Source organism: Triturus cristatus, chromosome 3_1 (assembly GCF_964204655.1).
Source record: "Triturus cristatus chromosome 3_1, aTriCri1.1, whole genome shotgun sequence".
NCBI classification, from domain to species: Eukaryota; Metazoa; Chordata; class Amphibia; order Caudata; family Salamandridae; genus Triturus; species Triturus cristatus.
In genome coordinates, this window is record NC_140583.1 from 1062027975 (window position 1) to 1062046497 (window position 18523).

Here is an 18523-nt window from a genome sequence, read left to right on the forward strand (position 1 = left end):
CGGAGTGAACAAAGACCACAAGGACAACCCCCCGGCGACTGTGACCCCCGAGTCTGGCACCCAAGGACTTCCCTCGACGCTCCTGACGAAGCCTGCAGCCTCAGAACCAGGTACCCCCCCCCAAACGCGATCAACAGAGGGTAAGATTTCCCGACACCAAAAGGCACCCAGCACACTGTGCCCAACTCCTGAGTACCTACCTATCCTCCAACTACCCAACTTACCCCTCAAAGTGGTGGCAGCGGCACCTGAAGAATCTTCATCCCCGAGCTTGCAGCCTTTTTCCAACCAGGAGCTTTCCCATTTAAGTCAATTGATCACCCGAAGGCTCAAAAGCACCCTGCACCCAGCTGCCAGAGTGGCCCTGGCAGTGTAACCTCTACACCTATCTACGTCCCCATTTGCCCTGAGCAAGTGACCAGGAGCCCAGCTCCCACAGCTGCGTGGCCTGCTAGCCAGCAGCCACCAACCAAGGCCCCCCTGCCTCCCATAGGATAACATTGGGCCTAACTCACTCTGCACCCGGCTGCCCCTGTGCCGCTGAGGGTGTAACTGTACCTACCTGACCCTGGGAGACCCCCGAGTCCGTGCCCAGAACCTTAACTCTGCCAGTCTAGTACTTGCCTTTAAACCGATAACTCAATTTTCTCCATAGGGTAACATTGACTGGTTTCTTCTGAAATTTCTTCTAAGTGTGGGGTTTTCAAAACTTAAAATATTCACCAAAAATCAGCCGAGTAACGAAAATGAAAGTACTCACCTGCTATTAAGTAACATCCCAGTGCTGGATCTTGGTGCCCAGCACTAACCCTGAAAAATATTCACAACCGTACTTATCAGTAACCCAATTTTCTTCCATAGGAAACCATTGACTGTTTTTCTGTGAAATTTCCTGTGTGTCGATTTTTGCAAACTACAAATATTCTTTAAAAATCGTACAAACTGTGAAAACGTAATTACTTACCTGTTTTAGATAGAGGTCCCAGTACTGAGTCTAGGCACCCAGTACTGGATTACAAAAGTAACGAGAACATAGTATACCTGCAACTTGAATTTCCTTCCATAGGGAATCATTGACTGTTTTCTATGAAATTTCTTCTAAGTGTCAACTTTTTTTAAATAGCAAAATATGGTCTCAAAATCATAACAGCAACTAACTCAACTTTTATCACTCTAGGACCCAGTCCTGGAATTACAAAAGTAATCCTGAAAGTAATCTATTGCAAATAACTTAAAACTTCCATTGAACTCAATGCATTTTATGTGTTTGAAATTGTGTTGCCTATTGCAACAACCTGTAACTTTCTACAAAAGCCAATTGCTTATTGCAAAAGTATTTACCTAAAGCAGCTCATTCTAAGAAAGTATATTTTGATACCTATTTTTGGTTCTAAAATTAAACAAACATTTTTATATATAAACCATTGGCCTAGAGTTCAGTTAGAGTGTGTGAGACCACTTGCTGGCTGAGTGTGTGCAACAAACTGTCCTCTGATACTGCCTTACTGCTCGACCAAGCTACCACTTTAGTGCAAGATTAACTTTAGCCTCTGCCAAACCTCTGTGGACTCTGTACACACTGTACCTATTTGGGAACAGTATATACAGAGCCACTTTCTCACACATGTGAAGTAGCAAATTGAGGCTTGCTGTTTACCTGTGTAGGGACAGTCGCACTCCTAGCCACAACAGTAAAGAGCTGCTTTTACTGCCAAGAGTAGTGTCCGCTTTTAAGCTACCCTTCAACAAGTGCAATTCATAAAACTGTTCAGAGCCCGCCAAGCTACCTAAGAAAATGAGGGAATAAGGCCTTAGAGTCATCTCGGGACTTTCGATCCCACTTACATCACCAATTCTTAAATTGTTTTACCTTTCAGTGACACCTTTCATGCCCCTATTTGGCCATCAGGGAAGGACAAGCAGACACTTACAAAGTAAATGACAAGTTCCATTACTGACTTCAAGATGGAAACTTTTCTAAAATCCTTGATCTTGGTAGCAGAAGACCATGACATTATGCCCTCACTGAGACCTGAGGGGGTGCTTGGAAAGACTAACCAGATTTCCTAAAAAAAAAAAAAAAATCGGGATACCAATGTTCAATTTTCAAGTAGTAGTTCTACTTGGTAAAAGTGTGAGAATCACACAGAGGATGCACAGGACCTGTAGTTGCAAGTTGCAGTCCAATATGAAGGCATATGTAAAGAAAGTTCACAATTTGGCTTTGGGAATTTTAAGGAAAACAAGTTTAACATTGCTTCATCAAATGTGATCAAGAAATCTTATTTACCAGCTACCATCTAAGGATATCAAATACTTTATACCTCCATTCTTCACCTCATTCCACTTCAGCCGAGATCCCAAGCCTAGATTTACAGTTGGAATGCTCACCATTACACCAAAAACTATATTCTAGGAGCCTTAGTTATCAACCTTCAGTGCCTCAAGTCAAAAGCAAAAGGAGGCACAAGGACCCTTTAAAGGCCAATTACCCCACTTCGCACTAAGGCAACACATACATTCACATGTTGTCTACCAATGCTGCATTTTTAAGTGCAATGCTCTTTGGCTACTGGGAAAGGTAATTGCCTAGCTTTGTGTTCCCAAAAACCAAAATGCTAGGACAGCAGTAGGCAGCAATGGTCTTTCTGCTATACAGGATCAATGCAAAACCCACAATGGTGAATAAAGCGAAAAAAAGTTAACAGCGCACCGTTTTGTCTGTTCTTCTCAATGTCCCTTTACTTTGAAATGTGTTTTAAGAGGTCACAGGGCCTTACATTAGTAAGGTTTCCAAAGTAGTTCACAAACCATGCATTTAACTGACATAAAGGTATGTTCTGTTAAGTTTGTATTAGGCAGCATGGCCTTTAGGAATGCTGGTTGAAACGATTGAACATCCAGAGAGCTGCTGAGCCTTTTCTTGATCAACTGCAGAGACCAGTAAATCACCAGAGGATAAATATTTTTAGTAGATCCAACAGAAAGATAAAATGATGGGTAGCTAGATCACCATTCCTCTTTTAGACAAGGGTAGGTTCCAACTGCAGACAAACTGCTCGGCCTACAAGCTTTTCTCCTCAGAACTAAGAAGTCATTTTGGATATGACAGAAAGCCTCGCGAGCACACCTCCATTGTCATTAAACTCCTGTAATAAAGGGATTTTTTGCTTGCAGTTTTACTTTAAGACTTAAAATGGGGACCACTTATGGGTCAGATTGTCCAATAAAGGGCTCTCTATTTACTACAATTCACAGCAACAAAGCAGTCTTGCTGGCTGACCATATCAATGTATACTGGATCAGAGAAAGCCTCCTCAGTGGGTTACTGCAACTCCCTGCTAGTTCATGTGACCAGAACCTAGCCTCCCTGCTATGAATAGCACCCAAAACACCAAGAAAAATGTAGTAGAGTAGCAGAGCATGGCACTGTCAAAGAGCTCAAGACAAGCCATGGTATGCCAGGAACACATTTCTATGCTATAGCATGAAGGAAATAAACCAGCACAAGGACTAGGTTTTGCGAGGGAGGGCTGAGCAACTTTATTGTAGACTATCAGCTCATTTTTCCAAAAGCTCAGTTTGCAAGGTTAAAGCACAGATTCCTGGCTTGTGGCGAAGTAATCTTGCCTTAAAAACTATGAGCTTCAACCCAAGGAGAGATCCAAGTTATATCTGCCATCTGTGAAGGTCAGACCGCTCGGCCTTTTGAGGTATGGGCCACTGTGCTGTTACCACACCTCCTCAGACCCCCTTAACCAAGCTCTCCTGTTAAAGAGAAGCCTGCCTTGAGCAATGTGCAGAATCACTTCGTGGATGACCAATGTTGAAAATACTAAGTCTATAATTACAGAATTGAGGAAGGGCTAGGAAACATAGCAAGTAGATCAATATACATCAAGCATAAGATCCATTCTTCTAAATAGGATATTTAGTCTTTCACTAGTCTCCTGCCAAAGCTGTATGATCGTTCTGAAAACCACCTGTAACAGACTTGCAGTATACCCAAACCTGGCATCCAGAAACAAGGAGTTAAGGCAATGTTTTGGGCATACCAAAGTTTCCCCATGAGACCAACCCAATAAGGGCCTCTTTGTGCATGGTGCCGTCAAATGCCCCATATAGGGACCCCATGTTTGTCAACCCCCAACTTCCCTGAAACAAAGCACAGACTAACTTACTGGGGGTTCCCTATAACAGATGAGGTCTACAGACTAGTTTTAGCGCTAGTTTTTTCGAAATTAAACATTAGTGGATGAATTTAATTTTTAGAACCACTTTAACGGTCCGTTTATTACTTTACAGCAGAGAGCACGTGTTCAAACAATCCACCAAACTTAATTGAGGTTGTAGGCATTGAGTGAATATGTTCTGCTTAAGCAAACAGTCATGTCTTCTACTTTTGCCTAAAGACAGCAGGTGATGTGAAAAGTCCTATGTTCAGGGTAGAGGTGGAAATCCAGATTGTAGAGCTTCATCTTTGCTCTGCAAAGAGACTTGAAACAGTCTGGTAAAGAGATAGTCTGGACCTTGTTGGCAAACGTTTTGAAAGACCTACTACAGATCCGGTTAGCTTGTGCTTTTACTGAGTTGCACATGAGCATATTCACTTCTCTACCCTCCTTCATGGTCACCTTTGATAGATTACCTACAGCACCATTCAAAGCTAGTGAAAGGTAGTGACACCCTTGGTCGAGAACAATGATTAACTGCTAGTCACGGCTGCACTCTACATCGTGTCTGAAATAGTATAAACATTAGTCTACCTATAGCAACATCACTAAAAGCATGAATTAGAAATCAGTCCAACTCATAACTATCTTTACACCAAGTATTCTTACTATATTCATAATAAACCTTATGTCTGCTATCAGACATCGCATAGTACCCATCACACCTGGGCCCAATAAATAGTATCTTAACATAGAATGAGTGAGTATTACACACAGAATTTCATTTACATGTGCTGCAAACTTGTGACCTAAACTGGGAATCTACGCATGGCAAGATCATCACCTTTCTAAACCAGATTAATAAAAAAACAGGTCAAATTATGGCTTAAGCCGATCTGACTGCCACACTGAAGAAAATACATTTACAAGTCAGGCAAGTGCCACAACTATCAAAAATTAGAAAATGAACTTCACACATGCACAATTCGACTTGCGCAAACCAAAAGACAGGTTGTAATTCAAATTCAAATATCTGATTCCTGTGAAGTATAAAGAACTAAAATGATTTGCAGTCAGTGAAAATCTTCTCAAACCAGCACACAGATCTTAACCATCAACCTTCCATACTTACGGATGTTTTAATACGTAGATCCTTTGGAGGGAGTTTTAAAGTCCTTTTCCAATCATCGCCAGGTCTGAAGAGAAAGAAAAATACAATGCTAAGTCAGAAGGTTTAGAAATGTTGCATAAAGTCATACAAATCTTTAATTTTACACCAGCAAACCACGTATGCCAAGGAACACATTTTTATATTGAGACCAAAAAACAAATTGAAGATACTCAATTTATCTACCACAATGAAAATTAGATTGGTGCAAAAAGTATACATGACGCAAAATAGTCAAAAAAGCAATTGGTTACTTTGCAAATCTTTGTTTAAAGCCAAGGTAGCTGGATTCGACGTCAGGGTGAAGTTATTTTCCCACTATCATACAATTCGTTTTAGAGCCTACTTTCAATTTTTTCATCTGAGATGGTTATGGTTCACAGTTCCCAAAAAAGACCACACAAGATAGGACATCTATAAGTTTCATTTTGATCAATGTTTCCAAACTACAAAATAAAATTACAAAGCAAGGTCATTTTAGAAAAACGTGTAAGAGCAAGGAAGTAAGCAATGGCTACACAAAGAAGGGATCAGGGAAAGACTAAAGCAGAAGTCACACAAAGTGAAATAGTAAACTTTGTTTAGTACAAATACAGCCCTGTGTGTATAACAGACGCTTCCAATCTTGCCCACTGAACATGCGATGCAGTTTTGCTGCGCGTTGGTTTGCACTCTAAGATCTCTCCTCATGATAACATGTAATAACTAGTACACTCAGATCCATGAAGTATTCACTTGACTAGGAAATAATGAAATCAGACTCATACTAACAGATAACTTAAAATCTTAAAAACTGCCAAACTGGCATTTCAAAATGAATTAAAGACGCAGAAAAATAAACCTTGATGAAATAATGCTTCCAATTCGCAAAAAAATTTTGGGCAGTGCCAAAATAGACATGAGATTTAGGATGGGCATTCTGTAGCCCATTCTAGGGTCTGTCCAGTATCACTGCTGAATGGGATCCTCAGAGGATACAAAAGAATGCAAATAGTTGATCCTTAGCTGCTCCCAAGTGTCAATTCTTATGGGTCTTGTCTGGTGCTCCCAGATGGACTCCATAACAGACCACAGTTGATGCGATGCATGACTGCACCTTTTGAAATCAGCGACCACAAAATCAGGGCACGTATCTCAGCTCCATGTAGGTTACACTTTATATTTTTATATTTCAGGGCACTGCAAAGATGCTAGCCATCTGTCTGCAGAATGGATCCATTCTCACTTATCCTACATCCACCCTTACTCGGAACTACATGTTTGCTCAATAGGACTAGAGCAGCCTTCAGTAACTAGGCCTGACACCAAAGCATTTTGCACGTTGGACACTAGCTTTTCAAAAGGATTATGCATTCTAGCTCACTTTTAGACAACACTTAAAAAAAGTAGCAACAAAAGATCATAACGCTGCTCCTCTGCCATAAGCAACACCTATGAACTCCACTTTAGACACTCTTCCAAAGAATTCACTGCTGCTGAGAAGCATGCTGCCCATCTGCCAATGCACTTTGGCACCCTTTCAGTGCTATTAAGCGATAAATGCAGGTCATTACAGTAAAAAAATCATTCTATCCAGTTCTATACCTCACCATTTTATTGCCATTCTATATCCAATAATGCAGTCATTTTCTACTTGTGAATAAAGTCTTCTGAACCTTGAAATACCCCACTACCATAACTCTCAAACGTGATAGCCACTAATTTTTATGGACATTAGGGTTATTTGCATGAAACCAAAGCTACATTGTTAATTACAATCTTTCACTTCTCTTTAAGCCTATCTAATTTGCTGGTCTTACCACTCCCACTTATACTTTGATTACATAATGTCCCGGTACCACTTCTATCACATAACTTTTATACGTGCTGAATTCATTGGGCCTCACAGTATAACCAGCAAGTTGGAGGGTGGAGAGGTTTTCAATGCTAATCAGATAACTCAGAGCTCCAACAGTTTGATGTGGAGTCAGGATTCCGCTAGAGACCAGACGCCTCTGATCTCATCTCTCCCAGGTGGCTGTCCCAGCCCAGGAGTGACATCTCACTACGGTCAGATCACGGGGGGGGGGGGCGAGAGGGGTCTGCCGCTGACCAATCACAGTTCAATAACTACTAATGCAAATCTTTTGCAGTGCCCTTCAGGATCTGGACCATGTCAGATTTCAGATGCTGCACCAACTGGAACTTCAGGTCCCAATGCAGAGCTTGCATATGCCAGCAGTCATGCGTCACAACCAGGATGCAGGAGGCCACGAGGCCCAGCAGCCAAAGAGTCAGTCTCAATGAAATTCAGGATAGAGGCTGAAACATCTGTATCATAGCCTGGATATTCTGGACTATCAGTTCTGGGGGATAGGCCCGAAACTGCACTGTGTCCAGAACTGATAAAAGTGGCTTCTAAGAAGGGGTAAAGTGAGAGTTCTGCACATTGACAGTAAACCACAGCGAGTGCAGGAGGACCATCATAATCTGGAAGGGGGAAAGGACCACCAGGGGCGTGCCCGCCTTCAACAGCCAGTCCGAGATAGGGTTTAGAGTGACACCCCTGGTCTCCACAGATCAGCTACAACCGCAATCCTCACCATGGTGAACACCCGAGAGGCACTGGTAAGGCCAAGGAGGAGCACAGTAAACTGAAAATGCTTGTGTCCTACAGTGAACTGCATGTAATGCCTATGGGCGGGCAGGACGGGAACATGGAAGTATGCATCCTGCAAGTCCAACACTACCATCCAGTCTCCCAGGTCCTAAGCAGGCAGCAAGTAGAACCATTTTAAATTTCTTTTTTTTTCCGGAATAAATTGAGGGCGCAGGTCTAGGACAGGTCAAAGGCCTCAGTCCTTCTTGGGCACCAGAAAGTAGCAGGGACAAGCACAACCTACTTCTGATGCCACCACCCTCTATGGATCACTTCATGGCAGAGCAATGACGTGGTCCCCATCAGCCTGTCACAAGTGCGTGGCATGGGTAGAGGGGTACTCAAAGGGGAGGGAGGAGCACCTTGGGACAATCGGAAAACCCAGCAGTCAGATGTTATCGACCTCCAGTGGTCGAGGTGATGGCACATCTTGCCACCCAATGGAAGCCCATGCTGGTCAGGGGGCATACTGAAGGGCCTTGGAGGCTGAGGCTGCCAGGGGTTGGGCTGGCCAGACCTCTGGATACCAAATCCTCGAGGTCTGGTTACAGTGTCCTCTTTCCAAATTCTGTTTCTTGGTTTCTTTCACCCGTTCGGTCTCATGAGCAACAGGAAAAAGCTGAACCTTAAGGACCCCATATGTAAGCCTTTTACAATAAAGCTTTTAAACCATGAATGTTTTATGCTTCAAGTTATTTGACCGGAGTACATTTATTGTATCCCTATATTAAGTGGTGGCTCGTGACTTTGAGCAGAGGTAGCTCTCACCATAGACATTGTAGAATTTGAGGTCACAGTTTTTAAGTAGATATCACTCGAGACTTATGTACATCACAATCAATATTTGTGCATTTATCAATAAAGGAAAGGAATCAAATACTTGTTACCTACATACTGAAGTGCAAAAATTATCAAACTAAACAGTCCAAAGATCAACAAAAATAATTTTATTGTGCTTCATGGAGACACTGTGGTTTCAAAAGCAGTACTATACAAAACTGAAGTAACGAACTCCCAAGAGCGTGCTACTTCTTGATTAATACACCTATTTTGATTGACAGTGTATTAAGTTTGTGACTATGAATTTTAAATATTTTATGTTGTGTTCCATCTTTTTTTCTATCTGGACTGATTTTGGACATTGTTCCATTTGTTTCTATTGGCTGTATCAATAAACAGATTTTGAAAGTCAAATCACTAATTGGCCCCGATGAAGCAACATTACTTAGTAGAGAAACACGGGTTAGACTTTTCCAAAGGATGGAAGGCTGGATTTTGAATTAAGATTTGTTTTATAGAAGTCTGCAAATTGGAGGATAAAGCTCATGGTGTGTGCGCTGTTCGGGCCTGAACTCCATGTACCAACATGGGTGCCCAAGTAGTACAGCAAGTCTTAACATGCACATAGCTTCACTCCAGACAAATGTAAACCTGAAAACGCTTATTTTTGTGGCCTCTTCCAGGTGGCCAGGTTGCATTTTCATCTGGAGTTAGAGAAACCTTGACAACGGAGTGCTTTATTGGGGAAACCAACGAGGTAGCACAACTGTGGCATCTTTTATGCTCCAATTGAATTCAGTACAGAACTCATAGCACATTTGGTTCAACTGAGTCACATTAAATAATGGCCAGATGCCTTGGTCTGATGACCTGCAGTATGCTCTTAGTACCAGGAGAAGTCTTAAAGGAGACCTACAGAAATTCACTGGAACCAAGAGGTGATGACATGAGCCCAAAACAAAATTTACAACATTCGAGAACTCACATAAGCAAAGTATCTAGAATGCAAAATATTTGGCAATGAGCGGTGCAAACAGCTTAACGTTCAACTTGGGTCAATGACGAATTCAGTTACCAATCTTGAAAGCTGCCAGAATATAGGGCTGGCCTTACGTGGCCTTTGGGATAGTTCCCTCACATAATTCAGAGTTAATGCCTGAAGCGGGTTGATAGAATTGCCTTGCGTGATAGGCGTTAGCAGGCCAAATTGCGGCATTTGAATTTGATGCTTTTTTTAATTTTATGGCTATCACCTGGATTTGTTTGAAATAAAGGTTCATTTCCACACAAGGTCTTAATAGATTGTCCCCCAAAAAAAGCGTTGTCGTAGGAACATTATCACTTCGAATTTCGGTGGTGACACGACCTTTGCTTGCTATTTCAAGTTCGTCATAGAACATTACCGTATTTTTAAAGCTCGATGGGAACCTATATACATTCTCCCTCAAGAAGGGCCCTTTTGGATAAGCCCTGATGAAGTTCTCTATGAGAACGAAACGCGTTGGCTGAAAATCCCTGTTCATGAACTGTTGAAATTTTTAACAATAAAGAAATATCAGATACTCTCAGAGCAAATTCCTGGACATTTCTTTCATCCCTGCGCACACCATTTAGAACAAATCAATGATGAATTTAACATACCACGACAGCTATAAAATACACCCAGTAGAAAAGCAGCACGTCACCTTGGCAAATACAAGGGGTTCACCTCAAAACACAGCACAGGTCTCATGCATCAAGCAGTATTTTGCACATTCATTAGTGAACTTACCACCGACATGGTTTACAGACATTTACACGAAAACATGATGTCTTTAATACATTCACCGGTTTTAAAGTTCCCACCCGCAAGTGGAAAACTCAACACAGACCCAGACCAGGGGGTCACCCATCAGGAAACCTTCAGAAACCAAAGTCATGGCAAAGCCCAGCTTTCATCTGATACTCACTTGATACCGGTGGTCATGCTCTGTGCTTGCTGCTGGGTGCCATTGTTGATTGTGCTGGCGTTCTTCAGATGATTAATTTGCTGAACGTGCATTCCCCCACCTCCTGGCCCAACACTGGGCTTCATAGGGCCCCGTAGCTGCCCATTCTGACTGTTCAGACCCATTATAACAGGGTTCTCTGTTCTGGCGGTAGTCATTTTCTGTATAACGTCTTTTCAGAAAGTTTTGCCAGTCCAAACGTTGAAAGTCAGTACAAAAACTGTAATAACAGTTTATTAAGCTCTTCAAAATGAAGAGATAAATAAAAGTTTCGCTCAATAATGAGTCCTTTTATTGCAATGCAGGCAAGCGCACTTTTAAGTCTCTGAACGGCTATGCAGCTCGCTCTGACAATCCGAACAACTTTTTCTTAAAACAAAAAAGCCTTCTAAACAAGAACTATATCCAAACTCAGTCGCTTCAATCTGAAAGAAAGAAGAATACAGATCACTAGCATCGTTAAACCAATTTGTGTCAAAATCAACAGCTTTAAAACAATTGGATTTGGTCAGTAAAAAAAAAAAAAAGTCACACGTAAGGGATTATGACCTAAGAGCATTTTCAATTAAAAAACTAATTTAACAATATCAAATGTTCACCACATTTAAACCTGCCACTAAATTCCTCAAACTATTTTCCGGTTGGATGATTAACAGTAACCAGGTTCTGAATAGCTAAAGTAAATAAGGCTTTGTAGCCCCATTTAAAATGTGGTGTACAATATGAAGTTGATAAATAACTTCAACGTAAGTGCCCAAATCTACAAACAGATGGTCCCTTTGGAAACCAGAAGGTGAGACCTCGACAAGGAAGAAGATTTTAGCTAGTTACCAGCAGTGCAGATTAGTCGAAAATGGGTTCCTAAAAGAGTGGTGAGCACCAAAAACGACCCCTTGAAAACTGGTCACAAGCCAAGCAAAAATGTACCCTGTGCATCTTGGCTAATCACTGGAAGCAGTACTCCTAAATGACTTTATACAAACTCAGTTGTATTGACAGATAGCGAGTCAAGCTGATTTGTGGGAATCATGAAAAATGTAAGTCTAAGACTGGGAATGGTAAATACCACAACACGGGCATTTCCTATAACAAATACCACTTGTAGGCAAGGAAAAGCAAAAGAGCAATGACAAAACCTAGCACCCCAATAAAAGAGTGAGATTAAGAGTGCAAGCAAGAGACAAGCTGAGGTAGGCAAGAAACCAAGGGATAAACAAGGGCAATATAGCAAGAAATACTCTACTTTTAAAGCTACTGGTGTGTGATGGCCAGAAACAGATGAAGGGGAAAATACAGACATTTAGATTTACTTTGGTCAGAAAAAGGAAGGTTTAAACTCCCATTACCTAGGAGAAACCGATACACCATCAAATCCCCACACCAGCTGCAGAGCGATTTCAACTTCAGTAGTGCTGACAAAATGTTATTTCTTTTGTAACAATTGATACAAGAGTTTAGATCATAATGTTGAAGTCACTGAAAGACAAAGTTGTCAGTCAGTCAAAATTACTTTATTCGGCTCATATCAGGAACCATAAAAGTGCAATACATCACAATATATACAATAAATAACATTTAAAATAAGCATTTACACATGATTTTAAAACACTACTTAAAATAAGACTAGGTCGAGTTTAATCACAATTCACAATTAATTTTAAACACTATGTCCACTTGATTATTTTCCTTAATCTCATCGCGATAGCCAAAAAATTTGCTATATTAAAAATCTCCCAAGTAGTACCTAGCAGCTGGAGATACAAAAGAGCAGGTTTGACTTGTCTGAATCCTTTGTTCTTAATAAGAGGGATAATGAACTTTTTACGGAGAGGGGACAAATGTTTACAAAAGAAAATAAAGTGGGCAGTATCCTTGAGGGAGAATCTGTCGCAAGAACAGATCTCCAGGTCCCTGTCCTTCATCCAACCAACAGAATCAGTGAGCAAAAGATGGTATTTGTTCAGTCTAAACCTTGTCAATAAAAAGCGATGATTCGTGTTATTCACTATGGTCAAGTAGGGTTCTATGCTGCCTGTAGTTATTAATAACTGATGGGCCTTTACTGTAGGTTTTGTTAGCTCCTTTTCTTCTCTGGCTAAAGTAGTTCTAAGCTTGTGTGTATCTTTTACCCATTTAAAGTCTCCCTTTGATAAATTGTTGGGATTATCAAATATGTCTGGGCGACCTATTTCGTCACTTAGTTTCTTAACATAGCGCAGCCAAGGAATAGCCTTTCCGAACTCGAGCGATAAGCAATCTATTATAATTTCACGATTTAGCTCAAGTTCCGGATTTTGCCAGATTGATAACCATTTTAATAGGGGGGCTAATGCTATCCGGTCAGTTAAATAACCAACCCCACATTCTTGATGTACAATGTAACCAGAGGTTGCCTGGGGAAGTGATAGAATGGTTTTTAGGAACTTGTCCTCTACCACCTGAAGTTCCTTCACATTTTTAAATCCCCACAGGTCCGCACCATACGTAGCTATAGAGATACATTTAGCTGCATAAATGTTCAATATAGCTTGCATGGGTTTCACCCCCAGTTTGCGAGCAAAGTCCAACACGCCTATGATTGATCTGGCAAAGGCATTTCGTTTTGCAGCTAATTGAGGGACCCAGGATGACTTATCAAAAATAACCCCCAAATATGGGAAACTGGTGATTCTAGATAAGACGTGGCCCTCACAAAGCATAGTCTTAGTTTTCTTGGGTTTACAACCTACAGTCATAACATAAGATTTGGCGAAATTCACGCTTAAATCAAGTCTTTTCATAAAATCTGCAAATGTGTCTAAAAGACTTTGAAGCCCTACTGCTGTACGCGCGAACAGTGCAGCATCGTCTGCATATAATAATGCTGGAATTTGGTACTTCCCTGCCCTAGGAATATCCTTACAAGACTCAGTTAAGGCAGTGGCTAGGTCGTTAATATAAAGAGTAAAAAGCAGGGGGGCCTAAGATACAGCCCTGCCTGACACCATTAGAGATTCCAATCTTGCCAGTGCAGTTACCCAATCAGTCGAATCTAACAGTAGCAGAGAGATCTCTATGAAGATCTGCTAAGAAATAGACAAGGTTTTCATCTACTCCCTGCTTGAGAAGGAGTTCCCACAGTTTCGACCGGTTCACTCGGTCAAAGGCCGAGGATAAGTCCATAAAGGCCAGGTATAACGTCCCTTTCTTAGCTATAGTGTATTTACCTATTAAAAGGTAAAGATTCAAGCTTTGGTCTATAGTGCCACGGCCCTTACGAAACCCATATTGTAGGCACGAAAGGGTGTTGGTATCCTCCAACCATTCTGTTAATTTACCCAAGACTACTCGCCCCAGGACTTTTACTGCAGAATCAATGAGTGAGATAGGGCGGTAGCAACTAGGGTCCCCTCTATTACCCTTTTTAAAAATAGGTATGATCACGGACTCGGACCAGGTGTCCGGAATGCCTGCGACACAGACCCTATTAAAAATATTCGTTAAAACTGTGGACCAAGTCTCAATGTCTGATTTAAAAAGGTCCGATGGGACGCCATCGGGTCCTGGAGCCTTATTGCTCGTCATCTTGCCGATGGCCTCAGCCACCTCGCCCTTGGTTACGAATAAAGTATATTGTTTCACAGTGGGAAGAGGGGGATTCGATCCACCATTCATACCCACTTCGTAGACTGACTTGAAGTGAGAGTACCACTGGTGTACCCCGATGCCGCAATCTGATTGATTATTACAGGGATCACGAAAGAAGGGTTTATTGACGACAGACCAGAACTTTGCACTATTGCGAAGGACGTCAACGGAAGAAAGTTCTACCCACGCGTCCTCCCGGATCTCCTTTTTCCTGGTTGCTAGGGTTTTAGTATTTTCTTTCCTGAGTTGGGCTATGTTAGACCGATTCAAAGGATTACTGCTCAAGGCTGCCCTCAGCTTTCTGTTGGCCAATGAACAGTTTGTCAAACCAACCTAACTCTGCCTTGTCCATTGTTTTAACTGGACAAAGTTGTCAAATTACACCTTGGCTAACTTTCGGGAATTTTTTGAAGTGCAAAAACTTAAGACATTTTAAAAAACCCGTGAAGAAAAAAGTTATTAGAAAGGTTTCAAGGAAAGCAAGTGTTTGTGGTACTCAGACTTTACCGTCAGGACAGACCTGACAAAAAGCCTCCAAGAAACTGGTGCACACAAGAGCAGCTGAGACTGCAAAACATGTTCTCGCAACAGAGGAGGTACTGGCACAGACTAAACTTCTTTTAGACAATCCACTCAAACGTCAAAGTGCCGGTCTGCAAAGCTCTACCCACAGCTCCCCAACAAGCAAGAGCAAACTTTTCAGGTGCTATCGTGAGTGTTGTACTAGTGCTTTTACAGACCAGTCATTAGCTGGTCTACAAGCAGTTTACCAATTGAAGTGTAGGCTGTCTGAGCACTCAAGCTGGCTGTGGCACCATGGTCAGCATAACTACAAATAAGAGTGCCAATCTGAGTACATTAACACTGCACTGATTCTCTCTATGGCACTACAATTTATAAAGCAGCACTCGTGAACCCACCAGTAACCAGTCTATGGAAGGTTCCACATATCCATATCGTGCTGAGAATGGCAAACCAAGGATGCTCTCGTTTTCTAAAAATTAATATGAATATAAATACCCTTCTATCAAATAAATATAAACTAATTTCACCATCAATCATCAAATCCATCCGGCATTTCACCAGAACACCCAAATCATGTTGATAAAACCTCGGCATCTCAATCACAGTTCCAACGTTGGAAGCATCCGCTCTTTACCGAGAATATTTGTTTCCAAGTATTTCAAACAAAAATCACACCGATATACATATTCCGAGCTACTAAACACCAGTTTTTACTCAGATTCCATCCTAGCCCTAATACTAATCTTTTTAATGAAACTGCTGGAAATCTTAAAGGAATCAATAAGTTGGTTTTATGAATACGCCTAGACACCATAATTCACATGAAAAACGTCATCATTGATGACATGGTCGCTCTACTCAGACGTCCACAAGGAGACCGCGCTACTACCATGTACTGAAACAGTAGCAATGACTTATCAGTTTAACCATACGTCAACTGACATTTCTCACCGATTCACTCCATTCAACTGCACACCTTGTTTCAGGGACCAAGAAGTTTGGCTTCAATCCCATTCCAAAGTGCCCTTCAAAGTTTAGACACGATCATATGTGGCTGCTTAATATGTAAAATCCTCACATTTAAACAACCTTATTTACGTCGCATGCTACTCATCACAGTATTCCAGCCCATTACCATCTAACAGCTGCCACAACACCACCAACCATCGCTAATCACCATCGTGCACAGTGCAGAATGCACCTCCCCCAAAAACACTTCACCGTCGCTGAAACGAAGGGTCGGGGACTGTCAAAGATCATTAAAGGGTCAGAAAAACCAAGAAACACTGAACATGCGGTATAAAAAAAGCACAGGAAGGCAAGCACCTTACAGACACTAAAAAGAATGGGCGATCACGGAGTCATGGTGACTATCAGGTGGCGCAAGTAGAACAATCACCAAAGCTCTCGAATGCAGAAATACTCATCATATTTCACAGAAAAGGCAGTGTAAGTGGAGACACTTTTTGCGAACGGTCACCTCGACAACTGCAACAGCCAATGAGAGCTTGAAGGGTAAAGATATGTCCTCTTGCAAAAGGAGAACAGTCAGACAACACAAGTCTGCAAATTAGGGGAAACAGCTCCTATAACACCGTACAAGGGAGAAACCCCCGTATGTGCCAGAAAAAAAATAATTGCTCACATACAAACCGTACGTGAAGGGGGCACATATCAGCGCGACAAATGGGAGGAGCATTGCAGCTAGTTAAAGGAAGGCATATCTCTCCGCGTCACTGCCTGTTGTGAAGAGAAACACCCACGTCCCAAATCTCGGGAGAGGGGAGCCAAACGTACTGCCAGCCCTTTAAAGTGGGAGTGAGATTCTCCTCGTAATAGGTTTCGAAAGAGTAGAAGGCAAACACTATCGAAATGACTGCCGTGAAAAAGGGCAAACTGTTTGTCAAAGCCAAAGGAGAGTGGGCAAACACCATGATAAAGGGGCGGTACGTGTCACAGGACATGATGAAGACTCACACCCCGTTAAGGGGGTAACTCAAACCTATCGTCACAGATTGATATAGGGTGGGTGCAAACACCGTCACATTGCCCTAAAGCTGAGCTGACACCCTGCTAACGATGAAATGAAATCAAACGCTGTCATACTTTGTCAAGTAAGGAATCCTTCATAAACACCAAAAGGGGCGGGGTGTTTAACACCCTATAAAACAGTCCTTACATGGGGAGGTCAACATTATCTCAGAATGAACAGGGAGGACCAACAAACCCCATGTTATAGCCCCAAGAGGAAGTGGGTTCAAACAGCCCCATTCGTAGTCGATGGTAGGGATAAGTTGTACATCGGAGGCCACGTCATTTAATGAATTGAGATCACAGCAATCTAGTCTCTTCAACATTAGCCTTCCCCGTGGCTAGAGGCCTTTCCCATCACCCCTTTCTCCCAGGGAGATCCCTCTCTGACCCCGACATCGGCCTTTTGCGTCCCACCCGACTTCCACCAGCTATCGCTCAGTGCCCACTTCAACCACCCTTCCCCGGAGCTCCCTCACCGCTCCGTGAACACGGCTTCCATCCCTCTTCCCGTCTCTTTATTATTTTCTTTTCGCCCGAAATGGCCGCCTTCCTCTTCCTCCTTTAAACCCTCCCCTCTCTGGAGATCCTTCCGCCGTGAGGAGGTATTGGCGCACTACGAAATCCATCCGCTGTCCGAGAGGGACTACTTACACACCGGGAGAAGGGGGCCTCTTCCTGCTTCCTAGTTTTCCGTCCTTGCTCACTTAGAGCTCTCCATGTGGGGAAATGTGACGCATCATCACTCCCCCCCATGTTTGGTCACCGATGGATTCACGGGTGGGGGGATAGTTTGTCAAGTGGGTGGGCGGAGGGACCCAGAATTTGTTCACGTTCGTTATTGGTTCAGCGTTATACACACACTTACTAGTTTTGCTTTTTAACAAGAAATCGGGTCGCGTATTATGTATGACACGTCACGGTACGCAACTCGAGCTACCACTACACTACCAAGGGAGGGGCGATGTTACATTGCTTGCTCTGCTGCTACCCCTTCCCCCGCACCATTTACAACACCCTCGTTCCAGCGGAAGGCATTATGCTGGGGGGGTCAGGGGGGGGGGGGGCGTTTACAAACTTTTTTTCCCCAGAGAACTCCCACCAAAGTTTTTAGGGGTTGGAACTCACTGAGCAACATTTTTCGAAGTTGGCCCTTAGCCAACTCACATCACGGTAAATTGCCCTGGAAGGGGGCCTACTTATTGTTATTCATCTCCAAAAGTCTAGTTTGACATGGGGCACAATACGTCAGATTTCTCTGCACTCCCAACGCGTAAAACAGGAGTTTTCTCTGATGTATGGATCGGGCAACTCTGCTGTTCTCACTTAAGGAATGTTTGAAAGTTTGTGGCGAATCGTCTCATGTATTTGTAAAGCGTCCTTCCATTTCTCGGAGAATAATAGATGCTCATTGTTACCCAAACTCAAAAGGTGCCTATTTTATTGACCCCTCGGATAATGAAGTGTCCTCTCAGCCTTTCATTATTCAAGGGTCGATAAATTCGTTTTGTGACCATGGGGTCAAAAACATATCCTGCAGTACAATTGAAAAGGAGTGTCTACTATGTTCATCTATTTCCAGCCAAAATTCAGG

The 18523-nt window shown here is 42.4% G+C and overlaps 1 protein-coding gene across 2 annotated transcripts in view; it reads right to left on the reverse strand.

The window, feature by feature from the left end:
- DDX6 (DEAD-box helicase 6) overlaps nt 1-17536 on the reverse strand; it is a 247583-nt gene extending 230047 nt beyond the window's left edge. Inside the window, exons 1-4 of one of the 2 annotated variants that reach the window (XM_085645872.1) lie at nt 17409-17536; nt 12093-12222; nt 10708-11171; nt 5305-5368 (exon numbers count right to left, since the gene is read on the reverse strand). In XM_085645872.1, coding sequence (XP_085501998.1) covers nt 5305-5368; nt 10708-10904 — 261 coding nt within the window. In that variant the 5' untranslated portion in view covers nt 10905-11171; nt 12093-12222; nt 17409-17536. The remainder of the gene's footprint in view (nt 1-5304; nt 5369-10707; nt 11172-12092; nt 12223-17408) is intronic. The other variant, XM_085645873.1, reaches the window with a different exon arrangement.
- Between the last annotated feature and the right edge of the window lie 987 nt (nt 17537-18523).